Below are 21573 nucleotides of genomic sequence, written 5' to 3'. Positions count from 1 at the left end.
CTTGCATCTTTCATAACTTAAGTTAGGCAGTAAGGCGGTGAAGGTGCCTGCTGCACACCATACAGAGTTGTGATCGGTGTATATGAGATAAGTACTCGTAGTGACCGCCACGGATGGTGCCGTGCAGAACCTCAGAGATGTGAAGATAGGTCACCAGCACTCTAAAATGCAAAGAAAATATAATTTGTTGCAAATAACGTCACATAGGTCAAAATAGCCAATGTTTTGGGGCCGAGCAGGGTCCCTTCATCAAGGTAACACAGAGATGTTACTGTGTCGACTTGAGGAAGGGACTCTGTGCGGCCCCGAAATGTTGGCTATTTTGTGACGTTATTTGCAATAAACTAGATTTTTTTTGGAGTGCTGGTGACCTATCTTCACATATCTGAGCCAGTAAGAGGTAACACTTAACTAAAAATCCAGAGTATATAGTGTGAAGGCCAAGTTGTTTCATTTTTAAAACACTAGTACCAGTCCCATCTAATGTTTTCACAGCCTATCCTCCAAGCACAGCTATGCAAGGACAATAAGGTAAGGCGAGGTACAGCTTAAAGGACCACTATTGCAAACCTACTGCTTTTTCATACTGAGTTCTTAGAATATTTTAATACACACTAAAGTAGTCTTTTTTTCATCAGGGCTCTGCAGCGTAAGGCCCCATTCACACTGAGCGACATGAAAATCGCGCGACTTTGAGCGATATTGAGTGACGTGTCGCGCGACTTCTTCCTATTGGGCTGTATGCAATCAGGAGCAATATCGCTCAAAATCGCTCGAAAAAAGGGTCATGTAGGAGCGACAAGCTACCAGCGACGAGCTACAAGCGATATTGAGCGATGAGATGTGAACAGCTCCATTGAAATGTATTGGTGAAGCTACATAGAGCGATATCGCACGGAAATATGAGCGATATCGCTGCAAAAATCGCGCGATAAATCGCTCAATGTGAACAGGGCCTAAAAGTGATATCTATGGAGATTGAACTATATATAGGCACATAGGGGAGGACTGGACTGGCCTCTTTTTTTTTTTTTTTTTAAATGCTGGTCTAGAATTTTTAATGATAGGGTTGGTTTCCACAGATTAATCATGGGTACCATGTTTGTTTAGATCCTTCCTTAAATCTTAGCCAGAAAGCATGGCAAAATTGCAGACACCTTTGAGGACAGCCTTGACATGCATGTATAGGAACAGTAGAATCCAGCAGGGGATGCCCTCCATAATGCCTGCAATGTTTAGTTATAACTTTAGACCTTTCTATACATGACCTTTGTATGTGTACTACAGAATGACAGGTGCACATTAATCCTAACTTACTGTATTTTTTACTTTGCATCAATGTCTCATATACACATATGATTCCACCTTTTTTTGGATGGCTTGAGCAGTATTTTAGAGGCGGAAACCTATCGGATCACCAGAAACTAGTAATGTAATATATTTTCATTATTATCACCTTTTAGTTTTAGCTTCACCTGAGAGGGCCTCCCTGGTGAAAACAGCATCTGATGCCGGGATTGTTAGACAGGCACTTGCTGTTCTGTTACTTGCCCCTTCAATGTATGTGCTGGGGAAGGGGTGGGGTGCTACACCTCAATCGTGCTTGTAATTGATTTTCCATGTCACAAAACAAGACAATATTTACTTACATCACATCTAACTTAGCTTAAGCAAGCCAATTACATGTCTGAATTGATTGCTCAGGGATATTCTCTGGATAAGCAAGTGGAGTTTGACCTTTAGTAATATTAATAGAGCTGTAAGTGCTGACCTTAAAGAGCACCAGTGGTGTTACAAAAAACACTGTCATATGAAGGCGCACGGTTGAGAAGATCGGTATTGCCCCTTTTCCCCTATTTATGAGGCTTTTAGGGTGCTACAGAAAATGGATGGTAAATACTGCTTATCTTTCACACACCTGTAGTAACTAAGCCCCACCGAGAAACATTAAAGGAGAACTATGAGGTGAGTTAAAATCACTCATCCTCATAGTTCGAGCCGACGTGTGACAATGAAACTGTCACACGCCGGCTCAATATTCTGGAAAGTGAGCAAACGTATACCGTCACTAGCTGACTTATTGATCATCCCCCATTATGAGAGTGGTGACTGCCAGTCACCGCTCCCCACAGGGATTCCCCCCCTTCCCGCTCCGATCCTCCAGCGCTGACTGAAGGAACGGACGGGGAGGGAGTGGGCACAGCTGGCTCTGCCTGTAGATAGGCAGAGCCAGCTGTTATTCATGCAGCTGGGTGGATCTCGACAGCATTGTCGGGATCAGTCCCGGCTGAAGCACTCTCAGTATACAGCAAGCTGTAGCTCCCGAAATACTGAGCTTTGGGTCACGGGAGGAGGTTAGTCTATGTCCTCCTGTGACCATTTAAGCCCTACCTCTTTTGAACATGGCAGCCTAAGGCTAAGTAGTGTAAGACCTGGGGTCACTGTGATGATATAGCATATGCTGAATAAATGCAGAGCCTAGCATACCCAACTCTTCCACAAACTATCCTAGCTGAATCATAATAGTAATAGCCAAACAATGTGGGGGAGTAGAATGGGCCTTCAACATTATACTTTAAGGTTCAACTAAACTTTGTTTAAATCCACTAAATACATTTCAGGTGAATCAAAACAAACAAAAATATGCAAAGTCTGAGTGCTGATTGGGGATATGCTGGATGTTTTTCCAGCACAGCCCCATCACCAGACAAGGCAATTTTTCTAGTCTTAAATGGCCTCACTCCAATGCATTGCATGACACTCAGTATTACATGGAACATCCCTCTCATGGTCCAGTGTATGGACACGGCTGCAGAGGGCTGGAAAATAGGTGGTGAAGCTAAAATCACAGAACACATTCACCTGCATTTTTACAAGCCCCGATTCAGAGTCACTTAGATGGTGAATATGTTGACCACTATGAGAATTTACCAAGTTGGGTAGTCAACGCCAGAAGATGAATGGCAAAATAAATACAAGATGACCATGACAGTTGCTTCATGTACTCTGATTTATAAAATGGAATGCTTGATTTACTGTTGTGTACATTTAAACTGTGTTCAAGAGTATTACTTTCCATATATTCCCCCGAACTGCCAGGGTACGGAAGAAACGTTTCAAGTTGGAGGTTCTGAGCTCTTTGAGCGATGATCATTAACAAATGGCAAATGTTCGGTTCATTGCACGAGTCAGCAGTGTTGACACGATTTGCCAGGTGCCTTTTCTGTTTCTGTTTGCCGTTTCATGAAAAATCCACACTCCACATGCGGCAGGTAATCTCCATCAACATGATCAACCTTGTGTACCTAAGCAAATTTTCAGCCGCCTTCAGCTGGGTTGAGTCGAGGTGGAGCATAGAGGTCTGGAAAATTCATTACACCATGTTCCAGCTGGTGTGTATACTCACTGCACACATTACCGCCATGTACGGAGCATTAACTCTGGCTCTACTTAGCCACTGAATTGTATGTCAGCACTAACCAGCACTTTCTCCCTTCATTTCACTCGTTTTTCAGGTTTTCACCCCCTCCTTACCTTCTTTCCACCTTGACACATGACACGTTAAAGAGTAATGGACAGAGTACAGTTCAAAGACTGACTTTTGGTTACCTCTCAGTAGTGGGCCCTTTTTGATGCTCATCATAGTTACTCCAAAGTCATACTGGTCTTCTTAACACCTGGCTACCTGTCCTGACCTCAGCTCCTTCCAGAATTCTCTGGGCTCCTACAGTATGTTTTGTTTCAAGTTCTTTCTATGTGTGGCCACCTATTTTACTCATCACTACCTAATTTCTTCCACCTCGGTGGCGTCAGTGTCTTTTCCTGTGACATTACTAACAACAGTAGGCCTGCTGTCATGTGTCATTGTTTGAACAATAAATCAAACTGGGGTTCACTACTTCCGATGTCCCATGATGGTGCAGGCAGATTGTTGGTGGTTACTGCAAAGCACCCAACTAGTCTTAAAGTGACACTAAACTCAGCAGTTAAACCTTAAAAATGCATTCAAGGACCTTAACTATTAACGAAAATGTAGCTCATTTGTGTATCACTCAGCTGTAGATCCTCAAATCATCTCTGAATTGGTGCTGACACTGTCCTTCCTTCTGGAGGGTGGCCACTTTTGTTCCCCATGTTCCCTGTGTATGTTGCAAAATACACACTGCTCGAAGCTCGCTCCTGTGATGAACTACAATCTCATGTTAAGTTTACTAATTTGCATTGAGTACATCACAGGAGTGAGCTTGGAGCCATGGCTACTTTACAACACACACAGGGACCATGGGGAACAAAAGTAGCCCCCCTCCAGAAGGAAGGCCAGTGTCAGTATGAATTAGGATCTACAGCCGAGTGATACACAAATAAACTAAATTTTTGTTAATAGTTAAGGTATTTGAATGCATTTTTAAGATTTAACTCCTGAGTTTAGTGTCACTTTAATTCTTGCTGTTTGACTTATAAACTTTTTCTTGTTTTTAGTAGGGCTGCGAAAATTAACAATTCCTCGATTAATCGTTAATTTTTTTGATTTGTGTTAATTTAGTGGACTAAAATGTTTTGTCATAGTTTTCATCATCTGCATGTTTTCAGTGATCAACACTAAGTTAAACTAAGTTTCTCTACTGTAGATTTAGTTGACAAACCTAAACTAAAGCTAAAAGAATTAAAATTACTAAAATACACATTTTAGTTTGTCACATTCGAGTCATCTGAATTATTTTAGTTTGTTTTGTTTTGTCGACTAAATCTCCATTTGAGAAAGTTGCCATGTATTTTCATCATAGTTTTAGTCCTATTAACTTAGTTTTTTTTTTTTATAGTTTTCATCAGTGAAAACATGCAGATGACTAGAACAAAACAATTTAGTCGACTAAATTGCTTTAAAGTTCCACTTTTGAAATCCGATTTGTGAAAACCCCACTATATTTTTGTTGTGTTCATATTTGCACAGCACACCTAAAAATTATTTTTTTAAATATATTTCTTACTTTTAGATATTTTTTGGAGAAGGCCTTTGTGCAGATTCCAAGCTACTCTGGGCAGTTTGAGAGCGAAAGTAGAGGGACACACCAAGAGACAGACTGAGCTTCCTCTTATGACATACAATGATTCTAAGGTTGGCCATACAGTGCTCTATTTTTCCCGTTCAACCCGCGGGCTGAACGAGAAAAATAGGGCCAATTCCATCAACATTATCAGCGTGTCGATCGGGGAATCACGCTGTTTGCATCGTATTCTGATAGCGGCTGACGGCCCATTAGAATAAACAAACAAAGTCAGCAGCACATTCGCTGCTGGCTCTGATCATATGAAAATTTTCCGTCCAATCAGCGGATCAATGGATGCTGACCAAGAGGGTGCCGACAGCGGCACACACTGTGCGAATTTCGTCTGGTTCCTCAAAAACCGTCCGAAATTCGCACAGTGTATGAGTATTTTAAGTCTTTTAGTTTACAACTGATAATGAAATCTGCCAGCACAGTACAGCCAGGGTTAATTAGAATAAACATAACTTCCCACTGCCCCTTAATTACCTTGGGGGAAGCTAGGTATGATTTTTAAGCAGGTTCAAAGCACTCAGAATGTTAGCAGAAATATTTTAACATTTTTTTTAAAGTTCTGCAATGTGATTAGTAACATATAACAAAAATAATATATGTGTTATCCCAATTTGGCCGCAAATATGGAAATAGATTGTAAAGCAAACCTATGCATTGACCATACAGGGCAAACCAACATATTCATGTTTTAATCCCCCTTCTCCCCTGCAGCACAATCTTAACTTTTTTGTAAATTTTTTATTTAGAAGACAATTTCAGGGTAGGGCCTATCAAAAGGTGAGCTCTGAGTGGACGACATCTGGGAGTTGGTAGCCAAGGTAGGCCTTTCAGATTAGCTTGGAAGGCTTCCTGTTCCTGCAACACCAGCCCAAAACTCTAGCAAGGTGAACGGCTTTGAGATAATTGGCCGGGTTGGGGAGATCTATGCCCCTGCTTGACGGATAAGAGAAGAGACAGAAATGTAACCAAGGTTTCTTTTATGCCCAAACCAATTTGACAAAGAATCTACGAAGATCTAACAAAAACTTAAAGGGGATCTGTATAGGCAAAGCCTGGAAGAGGTAGAGCAAGCATGGGAGTATATTCATTTTAATAATAGCACCTCTGCCAAACCGGGGTTAGGAATCTCTGGACCACCGGAGAAAATCAGCTTTGACAGCACGTAGGAGCGGTGGGAGGTTCGCTGAAAAAACTTCAGCCAAGTGAGGGGTAATTTTAGTGCCCAAGTAAGTAATGTTATCGAAAATCAAAGTGAGGATGGATAGAGTCAAGTCCGGGAGGGGATGGTGATCAGGGCTTCTGATTTTTGGTACTTTATCTTGAAGTGTGAAAGAGAACCATAAATATCTAATTCCAAAAGGAGGTTGGGAAAGGAAAGAATAGGATTGAAGACAAAGAAAAGCAGATCGTCAGCGTAGGCCGTGATTTTTGTGAGGACGTACAGAGACCAGTAATATTAGGGTTCTGTCTAATCTGACAGAGGAGGGGCTCCAAGATTAAAATGAAGAGCAGAGGGGAAAAGGGACATCCCACGTCTAGTGCCAATACCAAGCAAGAAAGGGTCCGAGATTGCCTCATTCACCCTGACTGCTGCCGAGGGGGTAGAATAAAGAGAATTTATCCAAGTGCGCATACGAGGGCCAATATAGATTGCCAGTAGATAGATGTCAATATATTCAAGAGTTAACTTCAGGAAGGTCCAACTGACTCTATCAAAGGCCTTCTCAGCTTCTGTGAATAGAAGAAATAGAGGAACATTACGTAAGCGTATAAAATTATTAAAATTAAAGTAGGGTAAACTAAATGGTGTGAACACCCAGTTTTTGCTTTCTTCAAGCAGCTTTGTTGAAGCTTTTACAACACCCTCTTGCTCCAGTTTGGGAATGTTAAACACAGATCTTAAAGGGAGTGCTGACTATCACTTTAAACAAGCTGCTAGCAGGCTTCAGTAGGCTTTCCACAAGCTTCAGGTTTTGCTGGACTTTGCTGAAGCTTGTTAGAAGCTTGCCTAAATTAAAGGAGAACTATGAGGTGAGTGCTTTTCACTCACCTCATAGTTCTAGCCGACCTGTGACAATGAGACTGTCACAGGTCGGGTCAGTAGATCGGGAGGTGAGCGAACACATACCAGGTTCGCTCACCTCTCGATCCTGTCACGGCTCTCTGCCGTGACAGGGGAGGGGCTGGATTCCCCCCTCCCCGCTCCGATCCGCCAGCGCTGACTGGCGGAACGGACGGGGGAGGGGGCGGGTACAGCTGGCTCTGCCTCTAGATAGGCAGAGCCAGCTGTCAGTCACGCAGCTGGGCGGATCCCGGCACAATTGTCGGGATCCGCTTCAGCTGCGGCGTCTCAGTATACCGCAAGCTACAGCTCGCGGTATACTGAGCCTAGGGGGACGGGAGGACGCTAGTTTGTGTCCTCCCGTTACCCTAAGGAGAACTATGGAGAAAAGCCTTAACCCCATAGTTCTCCGTTAAAAGTCAGCACCCCCATTGTGATCTGTTTAACATTCCCAAACTGGAGCTGCAGGGTGCTGTAAAAGCTTCAACAAAGCTTGCCAAGAACTCTGTAAATGCTCTGTAAAAGCTTGATGTTCTCACTGCTCTTATACATACTGAAGTCTGTGTGAACTAGGCATAAGAGTTGATTTTTTGTTTATTATTCTAAAGTTTACAGAAAACACTAATTTATGAGCAAAGGCAGCAAACTCAGCGGAAGCCTCTACTGCCTCTACTTGCCTTTCTGGTGGAAGTTCCTATCTTTCTTTTGCCTACTACAGATTTGGAAATAGCAATGAAGTAACACAATTTCACTCATCCCTGTGAATATGAACTTCCTCGTGTCACAACACTCAGAGTCTGCCTTCTGAACTACAACTCAATGTAGTGCATGATGGGATATGTTGTCTTGAGAAATTGAGATTGCATCACATCAAGCAGCAGGGAAAGAGACACAAAGCACACTGGGAATCCAGGAAGTTGTGGAAAGTGCCGGGCAGACAGAAGGCAGTGCTCACTACATAAAAGGGATTTTTTTCAATTAAGCTCAATGCACTTAATGGTCGTTATCTTCAACAATGAATTAACAGTAATATGAATATAACAATGATGGCAAGGAATACATTATGTGACAGTTTAGTGAATTGAGCCTCACGGTACAATATTCAAAGCCAGGTTAGGACAAGTAAAACAAGAGAATGCTATGTTGTATAACAACAAAAATAAAGCAAGGAAAAAGGCTTTTTTTAAGGCATAATAGGAGACCTTCAACAGAATGCTATGTGTTATAAAATCCCCTAACAGAGGGGAGTTACTTTGGGCACCAAAAGGTGTCCACAGGCTCCAGTGATGGAAATCCAGCCCTGGCAGACGCACTTTTTTTTTTTGTAAAAAAGAAATATATTTTTGCAGTCGCTCTTTTTTTAACACGTGAAGATCCAAACAGCCGTTGGGAATAAATATATTTTACTACTAGCAATTTCCAATATGGAAGGAAAACCTTAACAGACAGCAAAAAGACACTTTAGACGTGTGGAGAGATTTACTGAGTTGCTGAGGCCTAGAGCAAATACACAGTGCAAATAGCTTGCAGCTCTGCCTATGGCAACCCATCCCGTGTTTTAGTTAATGGATCAGACTAACAAAAGGAAAACCCTGACTGGTACAGATTATAAAGCACATAGCTGTTTGTCCTTCTTAATCTCTTCCTGGTTTGCTCTTTTTAAGAATCCTACACTTAATCTGAGAATGAACAGATCCATGCCATCTTTAAATGGATAACACACTGAAACATGTTCCCGAACTGCAGCACTTGTGGTACAGTGCTTTGTGTTAGGGATGTTCAGATATATCAGTACAAGTACAGATACTTTTCCACCTCCAAGACTAAACTAGGGAAAAATTCAAAAGTTAGGAGGCAGCTGTAATTTGTAAGAAGCACACGGAGCTCCTGGGATTTGTACATCTCTGTTTTAATGTATGATTTCTTTTTTTAATATATATAAGGGATGAACCGATACCATTTTTTCAAGTACAAGTACTGATACTTGTCCAAGTACTGATACATGTTTGTTTAGTGTCATGTGACAGTTTTTCTAAAACAATACAGACTAATGATTTCAGCACAGTGGTGGAGCGCCAGAGCCAGGTCCAAGCTACAACCGCTGCAACCCTGTCAGTTCTCGTAAAAATGCTAAGTATTGGCACTGGTATCTGGAAATCCCTACTTTGTGTGGTTGGGCAGAGAACCACCTTAAAATACCATTAAATAAATACTATTTGCAGTAAGTTGCCTCTTGCATTTTAATTGCATATTACTGATGTCTGTGTTTTTTTTTGTTAACTTTTTTTTTGTCAAATATAATTCCCCTTCTGTTATTAAAAAAAAAATCCTCTCTAGCTCATTTATAATGCATTGCAAGGATTGAAGCAACTACATTGCATAGTCTTTCTTATTCCCTCTTTGGGAAAGTATAATCCAGAATAAATAAGAAGGCTCAACTGTGGTTCAGTGGAGAGCTTTTTGGTTCCTTTAGTCCTTTAGTCCTCAGCATAACCTTCTGGGTTATACTTTCTTGTTGTTTCTGAAGACCTACACCATAGAAGCCATTGCCACAAGCCTGAACGACTGTATGGTTTAGAATAATTGACGCTATAATAGACCCTTTTTCTGTGCTATACACCAGCGGTTCTAGATGTATATTTAGGCTGAAAAGTGAAAACGTATGATTTGCTAGGCTCTGTCCAGTATCCTGAAATTAGAAAAGATGCTTTTTGTGGACAAGTGATGGAGGGCTTGTTCATGCCATCTTCAGACCAGAACATTTTTTACCTAGACCAAAAACACATACCTTGTAATTCCAGTGGTAAAAATGAAGCTAGATCACACCATTGCATTACGCTCCAGAGATAAAAAAAAAAAAAAAGTTCAGCATGCTGCATTTTTTTCTGGTCTGAAATGCATAAAAAATAATGCAAAGACACCAGAACGCACTGTAATGTGCCTAAAACCCAGGAAAAACAATTGAGCCCCCCAAAAAATGCATCGGAATGGATTAAAAATGCACATGACTGCGTTTGCAGAAATGCTTCCAGATCTGGCCTGGAGATGGTGTTCACAAGCCCGGAATGAGATGTGAATACCTTCTTTTCTCATAAGGTGATTCTGTGCTATGCATTGTTCCTTTTCTGTAAATGCTGATGCTTGTATTCCCGTGACTTCCTTGCAGTGTGCTAAGTGGGAGGGTCTTCTAAAATAGTCACATGATCACTCCTAGTGGTGTAATAAGAGAGAAATTGCCAGGAGAAGCAGTGATCCAATCACATGAGCAGATTATGTCATTTTGGGGGGTATACCCTACTTTTGCCATGGTGGATATGGCTGCAAGGAAGTGGCTATTTATTTATTTTAGAAAGCTTAGCTGACTGCAGGCCAAAATGGAATGGCTGTTTGTCAAAATGGCTTGTGTACAAATTATATATTGTATATCCATTTTAATGGCAGATGAGTTTCCTTTAATGGATAAAATTAAATTAGATTTTGTCTGGGTCCGCTCACAGCAAAATATTGCAGTTCAGTCTCTTGAGCGCACTGCTTGTTATATTTTCGGACTTCTCTTTAAGTTCAAGACAGTCTGCCCCACATGAGGCATGTTGTTTGGGTGGTTTGTGAAGCCGCTGTATGTTATTTATAGAAGCTGTACATTTCTCATACAGCAGTTCTATTCCTGCATAGCCTGTTCAACATCAGAAAACTACACTTCAGAGGAATACACTCCACAAACAGAAACAGTTTATTTAAAAAGTGCCCCTCTTCCAAGCATTGCTGTACTTTGAGCTCCCTGTCCCCCAGGCAACACAAACATCAAAGCATTCTCCTCCAACATGATCCCTAGAGGCTTCCATCCCTGGGCAACCCTGCAAGCCTCCCGTTGGTTGAAGGGGTTAAGTTCCTTGGTAAATATACAAAGTGTTCCCTGCTTAGGAAGAACTCTGTTGACCAAGACACTTGACAGAGATACAAAAAATACATACAAATTAAGAGAGCAGCTTATTGCTGAATATCTTTTATCCATAGCCACTGCTGTGTAGAACCTATAGTGTAAAGCAGAGTGGCCTGTATTTTGGTATGTATCAAAGATCTGTGTACTAGGTTCAAAGCTGAACTCCAGGCAGGTATAAAATTATAATATGAGAGTTAAATGCAGAAGATGAATACCAGAATGATAATTAGAGGCCATTAAAGAGAAGGTAATAAGGCTTCAATGGCAATTATAAATGGACAGTGATGAAAGTGCAGATCACATAATTAAGTTTGTTGAAATTAAAGTCAAAATGTGTTTTTTCATTTTTGGATGGAATAAGGAATGGTTAAAACCCATCTCCCTTCACTTCCTGTCCTCTAGACACAAAAGGAAGTGCGAGGATATGCTTCTAATGTGAGGGAGATCCCCTCTTAGGAAGTTGTCCCCGTCAAAATATTTCTTCTCTATTCCTGTTCTGTTGACAACTTTGGATTAGTTCCTCCTGCCAACCTCAAAGCCAATGCACGATACAGTAGTAACATGATGGGCAAAACCACTGAGCGGGCCAAGAAGATCAACACTCCCGGAAGTGTTGATTTCCCAACAGACTGCAACAGACAATTCTTTACAAAGTGGCCAGCGGCAAAGTTCAGTATTTATTCTCCTTTTAGGGTATTCTTTCTAGCCAATGTGATCTTCTTGGCGGGGTTGCTTTTAGAAGCTTATAAGATGTACGGTAGATGTGTTGTTCATTTTAGGAATATACTTACTAAATGGTGAAGGATAAACAATAATATGATGCCTCTGTATGTTTCTGGGATGATTTATCTGTAATATATTTTTCATTTTGTCCTACAGGTGTGTCAGATACTTTACAGCTATGGATGTGCGTAGTGCAGCTGCTGCAAAGTGAGGATCCAGATGTCAGAGATGTGATTGTGGACATCATCCGTGTTTATCACGCTCAGAAAAACAAACTCTCAGGGACAGGTAGGCTTCTGCATTCACATCATCTTATGGTAGATCACCATGGTCCCCAGCTTTTCACCCGGCGTACATTGCCAGCTCTATGCGCTACGTGTACTAATGAGCACTTTTCTATAGATGCTTTTTCATGTTCTTGTCTATATAGTAGGTGACGGCTATTGACCTGTGTCCCCAGAACTGACGGGTCACTGGAGCTCTCAGTCTTTTCAAATGAGTATTCAGAGCTGTAGGGTCCATACACTCCTAACAACCTTTTTGAATTCAGTTGTTTTTTACAGAATACATTGTGAGTGAATGCTTCAGTTGTAGAGTGTGTATGCCAGTGCTGTGACTGTGGTTAGTTCTGTGCCTCACAGTGCTGGGCCACTGCTTTTCGTTCATACCAGGAATACTAGCTACATATTTGTTAAAGTATACCAACACTCGAATAGAGTGTTGAAGTGTTAGAATCTTTGTCAGATTTGTATTGCCGCTTGCATATTTGAATGTTGTATGTATGTATTTGAAGGATAATGCATTCCCCTATGTGCAAGTCAAATTAAAGGGGCAGTACACAAGCTGGAACTTGGTGGGATCAGTTCACCCCAGCTTTTTGTTTAGTATACTTCAACAACGAGACCTACCCTCTGTAATTCCCAACTCTATTTTTATCCACCTAGAAGTGTCCCATGTACCTGCCTTCCTTTGTGCTTTCCAGTGCCTTCTGTTATATTTTCAGTATTCTGAAATAAATTCAAAACTTAGCAGGGGCCCCCTCGTTACGGCAACGGTAGGTGTACAGACCTATTAACTGAGGTGCTAAGATCTCCCCAATTGAGTCCCTGAAAAATGTAAGAAACTTCTTAGGTGTTGTAATGCTCCATCACCAAATTTCAATTTTTGGTGGACTGCCATTGATGGTCAAATAACACAAAACCACCCATCAATGCTTTTGTATAGGTCACAAAAATCCATAGACACCCCTGGTCCCTCTCCCTGTGGAAGAACCAAAACACCATTATTTTTGGTGGTTGGTTTACACTGTCATGTGAGGAAGATATGTGGTCACAGAATAGAGAGGGCCATTTGCCAACTCTCCTCCTCTCCCTCTCTATATACACTGATTGGCCAGATCATTATGACCACCCCATCAGTACTTCGTTGGGCCACGAGATGACTCCACAAGATGACTTTGTTGGGCCGCCTCGTGACTCCACGAGATGTTGGAAGGTGATGCGAGGAATCTGAAACTGCACTGTTGCCCTTCTGTTGTCTTGTACCAGTCTTGCCACTCTCAGTTCTGCCCTAACATTGACTAGTCGCTGACGGCCACAATTCGCACGTTCAGACCCAGATTTTCGGCTGACAGCCCAGTCTTTAAACACTTTAACAACAGCTGCTCTTGAACATTTAACAAATTCTGCTGTTTTGCTGATACTCGCTCCTTGGCTCCGCGCCAACAATCATCCCACGTTCAAAGGCTGTTAAATCGCGTTGTTTACTCATATCTTCAGAAAAAAATCACTTCTACTGTCGTGGTAAACAACCTGCTTCCCTATTTATAATGGTCTGGCCCTCTAGCAACTTCAGCGCGAAATTATAGCTAATTATAGCTAATCTGCCTACAAACATCAGGTGGTCATAATAATCTGGCCACTCAGTGTATATATACGTACATACATACACAGCACAGCAAACTCTCTGTTATCCGATATTCAACTAACCAGAAAAAAAAGTCCCCTATGTACTCATTGTTCTGCTGATGTGCAGCATGTATTATACTGGAAACGATTGTGTGCCTATTTGTCTTAATTTGATATTGATTACTGCATTTCAATATTAATATGAAGTCAATACAGAGTTTGTCATGATATGGTATAGTATGGGGTATGCCATTAGTTAGACCTATTTTTAATAGTGAATTAAAAGCAAATAGAAACTAGATTTATCCGGAATCTAACAATCCCCGTGGATGCCGGATAACAGGGAATTTTACTGTATGTAGGAAATACTTTTTTGTATTGTGGATGCGAGTATACAGAATACCTGCAATAGATGAATGGTTGTGTCTTCAATATAATCAAGGTGCCAAAGAACATAGAGCCGATACAAGAATTAGTAAATTGCCGCAGCAGTACTGAGTAGTCATTAGTATGATAAATACAGTAACAACCCTTTAAATATGTGTTGTTGTTAATTTAAAAGATTCATAGTATAATTAAGGGGATGCCTGGGAAATGGGAGAATGACTTAGAGAGTTCAACTGCTTAATTAATACTAGCAGATAAAAGTTCCATAGATGTAAAACGCAGACATATATCTTTACAAGGGAGCACTTCTCATGAGTGGATTGAAGCAGCACATGATAAGAATAGAGTTAAAAGCCCTTTTGTAATGTGCTGATAGTGTGTTCTTGACAAATGTCCTGATTAATTTCCAGAGATGGGGGGAGTTTTATGAGCAGGGGATGCATTAGACTGGGAGAGAAGACACTGGAGCACCAGTTACTGATTGGTGAGGGCAGCGTTGACATCTAAGGTGGTGCTGTTGATCTTTGTAACATCTAACAGCTTTTGTTTTACATGGATATGTGAAGGTATGTGAAGTCTTACTTCTCCAACACCAACGCATTTTAAAAGTAATACACGGGATTATCCTATGTAAGTGTTCATTAAATTGTTTTTATGCAGAATTGAATGCTGAAATTCAGGCAAATGGGGAAATACACAGATAAAAACAAACGAGACATACATTAGATGCTGCTTACCTGATAAGGAGTTTGTACTTCTGACAATGCAGTCCTGAGATTAGCACAGCCAGGTAGATAACACCACTTACAGTTAAGGAATGCAGTGTTGTCCTCTCTCCACCTCTTCCTTGATGACTGGACAGGAAAAGAGCAGCAGGAAACTGGTACGGTCATCCTTCTGATCTCTTCTCCGAACAGCAAATTTCTTGTCTACACATTTGTATGCAGCAGATCTGAATGGCTTCCATTTCTGCTCCTCCATCACTCAGTGTCAGTGCTGCTGTATGGGGGGTTGCAGGAGGCTGATGCCAAGTCCCCTTAAAGGGAAGCACATGTCTCTTATTGAGAAGAGGGAAGGAAGAGCAAGGACACACATAGATTTTGCATCAAGTTAGTCATTAAAACCTCCTATGGCAGCCCAAAATAGCCACACCCTTGTCTTAAAGATCATGAAAGGGACCCTGTCCTAAACTAAAGAGAAAAGATTGTTCCCTGTTAAAAAAAAAGAGATATCATACTTACCTGACCTGCTGCCCGCAATCTTTACTCTTATCAAGAGCCACAGTGCCCAGAGAGTCTTCTTCATCTGAATTGCATTTCCCTTTGGCAAGGAAGCAGGAATACGACATCTCCAGAGGTGTGTCAGATGGAGAGGATCCTCCAGGCACCAAAGCTCTTGACGAAACCTAAGATCAGCCATAAATCGACATATATGGGGTAATTTTACATTTGTGCACCTTTTGCTCTGTTTGCTACCACTGGAGACAAATGGAGGCACCATGATGACCGTCAATATTTTTCCTCTAAGGCCTTGTTCAGATGGCAGGCTCCAGTACCCCTTTTCAGAGGGAGGTAGAACAGTGGCTGCCTGGTGTTTAGGAGGCATTTTCAGCACCACGCCGCAACCACTACCCCATTGATTGCAATAGTCGTGTTTGGTAAGCAGCACTGCCTGCCAAACACGCCATGCTGCAACACAAAGCATCATGGCTGTGACATGTATATTACCACAATATTTTAGCTTTTTGGTGGGCGGTTGGGGGTGGTAAAACAGGTGGTTGATGCATGTTTTTACTGCCCCCCAACCTCCCATCTGAACAAGGCCTAAGAAATGAATAGACTGCCAGTCATTTGTTTGTGTTTGAAAATAATGCATCTCTGAGCCTGATGAAGGGGACCCTGTGTGGCCCCGAAAGCGCTTGCAACTGAGAGACAGCATAAGTCAATAAATTAACGCAGTCATCGATTTGGTGTGCTGGTGACATTCTTTAATTATCTACATGTGCATGCGCACATGTAGATATGACTACATCCGCAGTCATCTCTAGCACCCGTTTGCATATCCATATGGGAATCCCAGTAAAGAGTGCAGCAAGTGCCCTACACTCTTCCATCTTTGTTCAGGTATCCTCTGTTCACATAATATCTTGAAACTCATACTCATATACAGTATATTGATGAAGGTTATTAAAAACCTAACTTGGATAGAACAGTTTATATCAATTAAGTAGTGTATGGTGATACTTTAAAAGTGTGTGTGTATATATAATTTGTTTAGCTGCTGCTCCCATTGGGTTTAGGAATTGGATAGACTTTAAGAAAGTAAAGCTTAATCCCTTTTGCAGATGTTTTCGCTCACTCCCTGTCACTACTGCCACTGAAAAAAACTGTACTCCATTCAGCAAAGCATCTACCCTTGCAAAATTCATTAAATAGTCATAAACCAACCAGACGTGGCAGAGAGTTCAGGAAAATTAGCTCGTTGAAGAGTTGAGAAGACTGGATTCAGAGGTGCAATTCAGCAGAGAACACAATTATTTGTCCTACTACACAAAGAATATTTATAGAAGTGTCTGTAGCTGGCACCTCACCCGCACAGAACCTGGTCCAATGCTGCCAATGAGCAGAGGTGACTGTGGATAACCTGTTCTGACTGCAGTGGCAGTGTATGAAACCATTCTGCAATGGAAAAAAACTAAACAGGACGTTTGGCTCTCAATCAGTCCTTTCTGGTAAATCCATAGATTATATTTTTAGGGCAAAAGACCAAATGAATCTCGCTTTATTAACTCAGCCAGATGTGCAATATCAAGATTGTGGAAATCCCCGAAAATTTCAGTGCTGCGATCAGCTGCGGATAGCTTGGATTGGATGCCATATGTGTATTATAAATCTGACACAAACAGATGTGGTGTAATATCAATGAACCATATACTGTACAAATCTGAACATACAGATCAAGGTCTAACAACCCAACATGGGCTCAAATTCAGGCTGTCCAATCTTTTAAATGAATAGTCCACTACTAGCTTTATTTGCTGTTACCCCTCTTGCATCCATATTTTACTTTACTGTAAGGACTCGTTTCCACCAGATGTACTGGTGGAATTTTACAGGTGCTAGCAAAGTTGCCTTTTACAGCGCTAGCAAAGTTCATATCATTCCTATTTAACCCTTTGCACACTGCTACACACCTTTACATATATCTAGCAAATATTTGCATCAAAACAGAGAATCCTGCATTAAGATGACCATACACTTGAATCTAACAGATTCCTCCATCCATTCTCCCACTTTGCCTATTATATTCTGACGGGTGCCCCCGTCAGAATACCCAAACTGATTGTCGGCAGTCAATGTTCGGCCAATCAAATTGTCACTGCAGAACACCCTTCTTATGTTATGTAGATGAGAAGGGGGGTAGGTGTTCTGTAGCCCAGCAGGGGAAAACTGGGAAGGGCTGACAACGCAGCCAGGGGTTTCAGTGCAGCAGAAGCACTGTGTTGTTGTGCTGTCGGGTCCATGAGCATTAATGCATTATTTTTAAAGAGACAGAACATGGGGAAATGTGCATGTATTACAAAGATGTACTCAATATTTACAGGGCTATTCACAAAAGGGTGAAGGGTATGGAGAAGGCAGGAGAAGGGAACAATCGAGGACAACTGAACCGGAAAGTGAGCTGCATTGGAGAATGTTTCCAAATCAGCTATGTTGTCCTAGATTGTTCACTTCTCCTGCCTTCTCCAAACTCTTAACTCTTTAGTGAATAACACTGTTAGTGTTCTCTTTATTTTCCCCAGACGTACACTTTAAGCTCAGTACCCAAGCCCGGAAAGAACACAGCTGCTTAATAAAACACACCTTACCCTGCACTTCACACAAACAAACCTAGCGGCTCCTCAGTTATAAATATTATTGTAATCTGCTGATTAGTGATATCACATTACCGCCCTCGTTGTTTCCCTGTGAATAACAGGATTCATCTATGCGAGTGGTTAAAAGGTGTCACTGGCTCATTGTAAGACCTTTCTTAATCATGTGTGCTGATGTACAAGTGGCAAGCACATTAACTGCACTTAATAGACAGTGGGCTGAACTGATACATAGTGGAACTAGTTTTACCTCGCTTACTCTCTGCCTGTCTGCGTGATCTATCTGGTCATTAGTCATGTACCATCGTGCATGCACTTTCTGAAGGAGGACTCCAGCTACACAGATAAATATGTGAAATATGTATCATTCTGCTCAGCCGTTGTTGTGATTCTCACATCTCTAAGTGGCTACACCACTATTTAGATCAGTGGTGGGCAAAATCTAGCCCTTCAGCTGTGGTGCAATTACAAATCCCATTGCAAGACTTTGACAACCACAGGCATGACTCCAACAGGCAGATACATGATGGGATTTCACAGCTGGAGGATCGGAATTTGCCTACCCTTCACTTAGAGTCAGTTTTGCAATTTCTCATTTCTTCTCTTTGCCTTCCCCTGCACACAGGACTGGGGGTGAGCATCACTGTGCTGATGATAAACATTGTAACATCATTATGATTACAGGTTATAGTGCCAACAATTTACGCAGCACTTTACATAGTTGCACATTCACATCAGTCACTGACCTCGAGGGGCTTACAATCTAAGGCACCTATCTCACATGCATACAGGGACATTTTAGACCGGAGCCAATTATTAAAAATTCAACTTGCCTGTGTTGGCAATAATGCTAGCACCGGCCCTGTGTCTAGCAGGGGTGTCTTGATCACAAAATTAGCCAGAAAAGCTGAACCTTTATGGGCAGGTCAGACATGTATCTCAGCTATGTATTTAGCTTAGTTGTAGTGTCTCCTGGATAGGGCTTACTTGCCCACTGATGGCTGCTCAGGAGGCGACTCAGCTCTTATTTCACTATTTTGGTAAAATGAGAGCCGTCGTGTTCTAGTCCCAGATTCTGATCATGTTGTAGATATACAAAGGCAAAAAAACAAGGCCGATTTTACCTGGAATATTTCCGAATCTCTGCCTCACTCTTTGTAGATTTTCGAGCACAATTTATAGCTGCCAGAATTCGCCTTCTACATTGTTCTGTGTGGCGTGGCAGCGAGCGCCAAGTGAGCGCAGCCAAAGGAGAGGAAGATGGATTGCTTGCATTTGATGAAGTGTTTTTCTCTTTCAAAGCCCTCACATGCGAGTTCAGGTTACTGAACCCAAATGAATCCATAACACTCTGTTTTGAAACTGCTATGGATTACTTTGGCAGGGGAAGTATCGGTTTTCTGCCCTGACTATTTATGTTGTCTCTTTCCAGTTTCACTTATTTTTACATTCTTATGTTTAATGGTTATGTGACCCATTCCAGGGTATACTTCACTTCCAGTACTCCCTCATCAGGGCTCGGATTCCTTTTGTCAAGAGGGTGTGATGTATAGATCTGCAAATGCTTCCTTTGTCCACTGTCCTTAAAGCTGAACTCCAGGCACACAAACTTTCATTTAAGTATATTTCCCAGAAGCCAGCAGTGGCCACTGTGTGTGCACCAAATGCCTTTCAAAACCTAGTTATTACCTTCTAAAAGTAGCAGTGATATCATCACTGTGCTGTACATAGCCTGTGCAGAGAACAGAGCTGTGGGAGGGGCCCAGCAGGTCAACCCACTACAGACTGCCTGTAGAAAACAGAGGGGGGCGGAGATAAGACCAGTCACCCTGCACAAAGAAAGAGCAGCAGTGACCGGTCTTTATTACAGGGAGCTCCTGAACAAAGGCAAAGTTTCACACTGGATTACTGCAGTGATCTGGAAGAAGTACACACAGCACACCAAGATTCAAGTAAGAATACACATGGCTGTTGTATTTAAACTATATTTACTTATCCCTGAGTTCAGCTTTAAAATGTGTCTGTGGCTAGAATTACATTAAAATGGACCTTTCAGTAAATCTGGCCATGCATCAGTAGAATTTAATTTAAAAAAGTTTTCGGAATGTTCGAATTTCTAATAGTTAATGGGTCCAACCAATGATTGTTTTCAACCGCAGTGACGAAAATTAATTGGAGGAGCAGGATGGAAATGTTTTCTCGACCAAAAGAAAAAAAAAACAGAGAATGTGGTTTTCATTCGGGAAACTCTATTCATTCCAAAATTGAATGTTAAAATCAAACAGAATTTGGAACAACATTTGTTAAGACTCTGAGGGCATTATTCAATGTTCTGATGAGACTTTTCATATTACAGTTCATAAGGAAATCTACCAGTGGATGACCGGCTTTACTTTACAAGTCTGCATGTAAAACTATTTTTAATATCACTGTGAAACTGTGTAAATCTGGACTCATCAGACCACATGACCTTGTTTCATTGCTCCAGAGTCCAGTCTTTATGCTCCCTAGCAAACCTACTTCTGATTAGCCTCACAGATGAGTGGTTTTCTTAAGGCTCCAGAGCTGTTTATTCCTAATACCTTGAATTCTCTTCGCATTGTGTGTGTGGAAATGCTTTTACTTTCACTAATAAACGTAGCCGTGAGTTTTACTGTTGATTTCACCAAAAGTGTAAGTGATCTCTGATTCCGATCATTCAATATTTTTTTCCAACCACATTTCTTCCTCGAAGATGATGATTCACCACTTTCTTTCCAAGTTTCAATATTGTGTTGGACATTTCTTAACCCAATTGTAGCAGTTTTAGCAATCTCCATAGTTGTTTTCTTTGCTTGATGCAGGCCAATAATCTGACCCTTCTGAAACGGAGTTGCATCTTTTTCACAACCGCAGGACATGTCTTCTGACATGGTTGTTTAAGAAATGAGAAGCAACTGTACTCAGTGCATCAGTTTGGGTTAAATAACTTGTTGCCAACTGAAACATATTAATCACTGCAGTAATTATCTAGTGTACGATTCCACTTTCAAACAAACCTGGACTGAAAGAAACATACTATATACATGGGCCTCATTGTACTGCCCTATTCAGCAGGAAGCATGTATGTATTACTAGCAAGTATGGCTGCTCTCACATCTGTCTGTATATCCAAATTGGGTCTGCTGGCACTCACGGGTCTTGCATCAGAGATAAGTCAAAGCATTAGCATTGTATTGTCAATGTTTCAACAGACCTCAGTCTATCTTTATACAAACTAGACATAGTTTTTCATTTCTAATATGTAGCTGACTTCCTTTTCAGTTATACCATAGAAAGAAACTACTGATAGTCATTTTGATGTCACCTTTTCCCTCTAATGGCAACTAACATAGCCATCTTTTTTAATCGTTGTGTAGTATATTTTCAGTAAGCACGTATTTTAAGCTACTTGCGGGGTTTACCAAGTTATTCTTAAAAACATTTTTTCAAGCTTGCTCTTGTGCAGCAAATGGATGGGCAAACAAACACCTTTTACATGTCATTACCGCTGCCAGATGGCATTATATTATATAAATACACACACACACATATATATATATATCTCTATATATCTACACTGTGTGTGTGTGTGTGTGTGT

General features: G+C 41.3%; 1 protein-coding gene across 1 annotated transcript in view; it reads left to right on the top strand.

Moving 5' to 3' along the window:
* The window catches only part of THADA (THADA, armadillo repeat containing), a 454862-nt gene that overhangs the window by 362197 nt on the left and 71092 nt on the right, over window positions 1-21573 (top strand). Inside the window, exon 35 of the mRNA XM_018556404.1 lies at window positions 11942-12073. Coding sequence (XP_018411906.1) covers window positions 11942-12073 — 132 coding nt within the window. The remainder of the gene's footprint in view (window positions 1-11941; window positions 12074-21573) is intronic.

Source organism: Nanorana parkeri, unplaced genomic scaffold (genome assembly GCF_000935625.1).
Source record: "Nanorana parkeri isolate BGI_ZX_2015 unplaced genomic scaffold, ASM93562v1 scaffold1, whole genome shotgun sequence".
Taxonomy (NCBI): domain Eukaryota; kingdom Metazoa; phylum Chordata; class Amphibia; order Anura; family Dicroglossidae; genus Nanorana; species Nanorana parkeri.
This window is presented reverse-complemented; position numbering and strand designations above follow the sequence as displayed.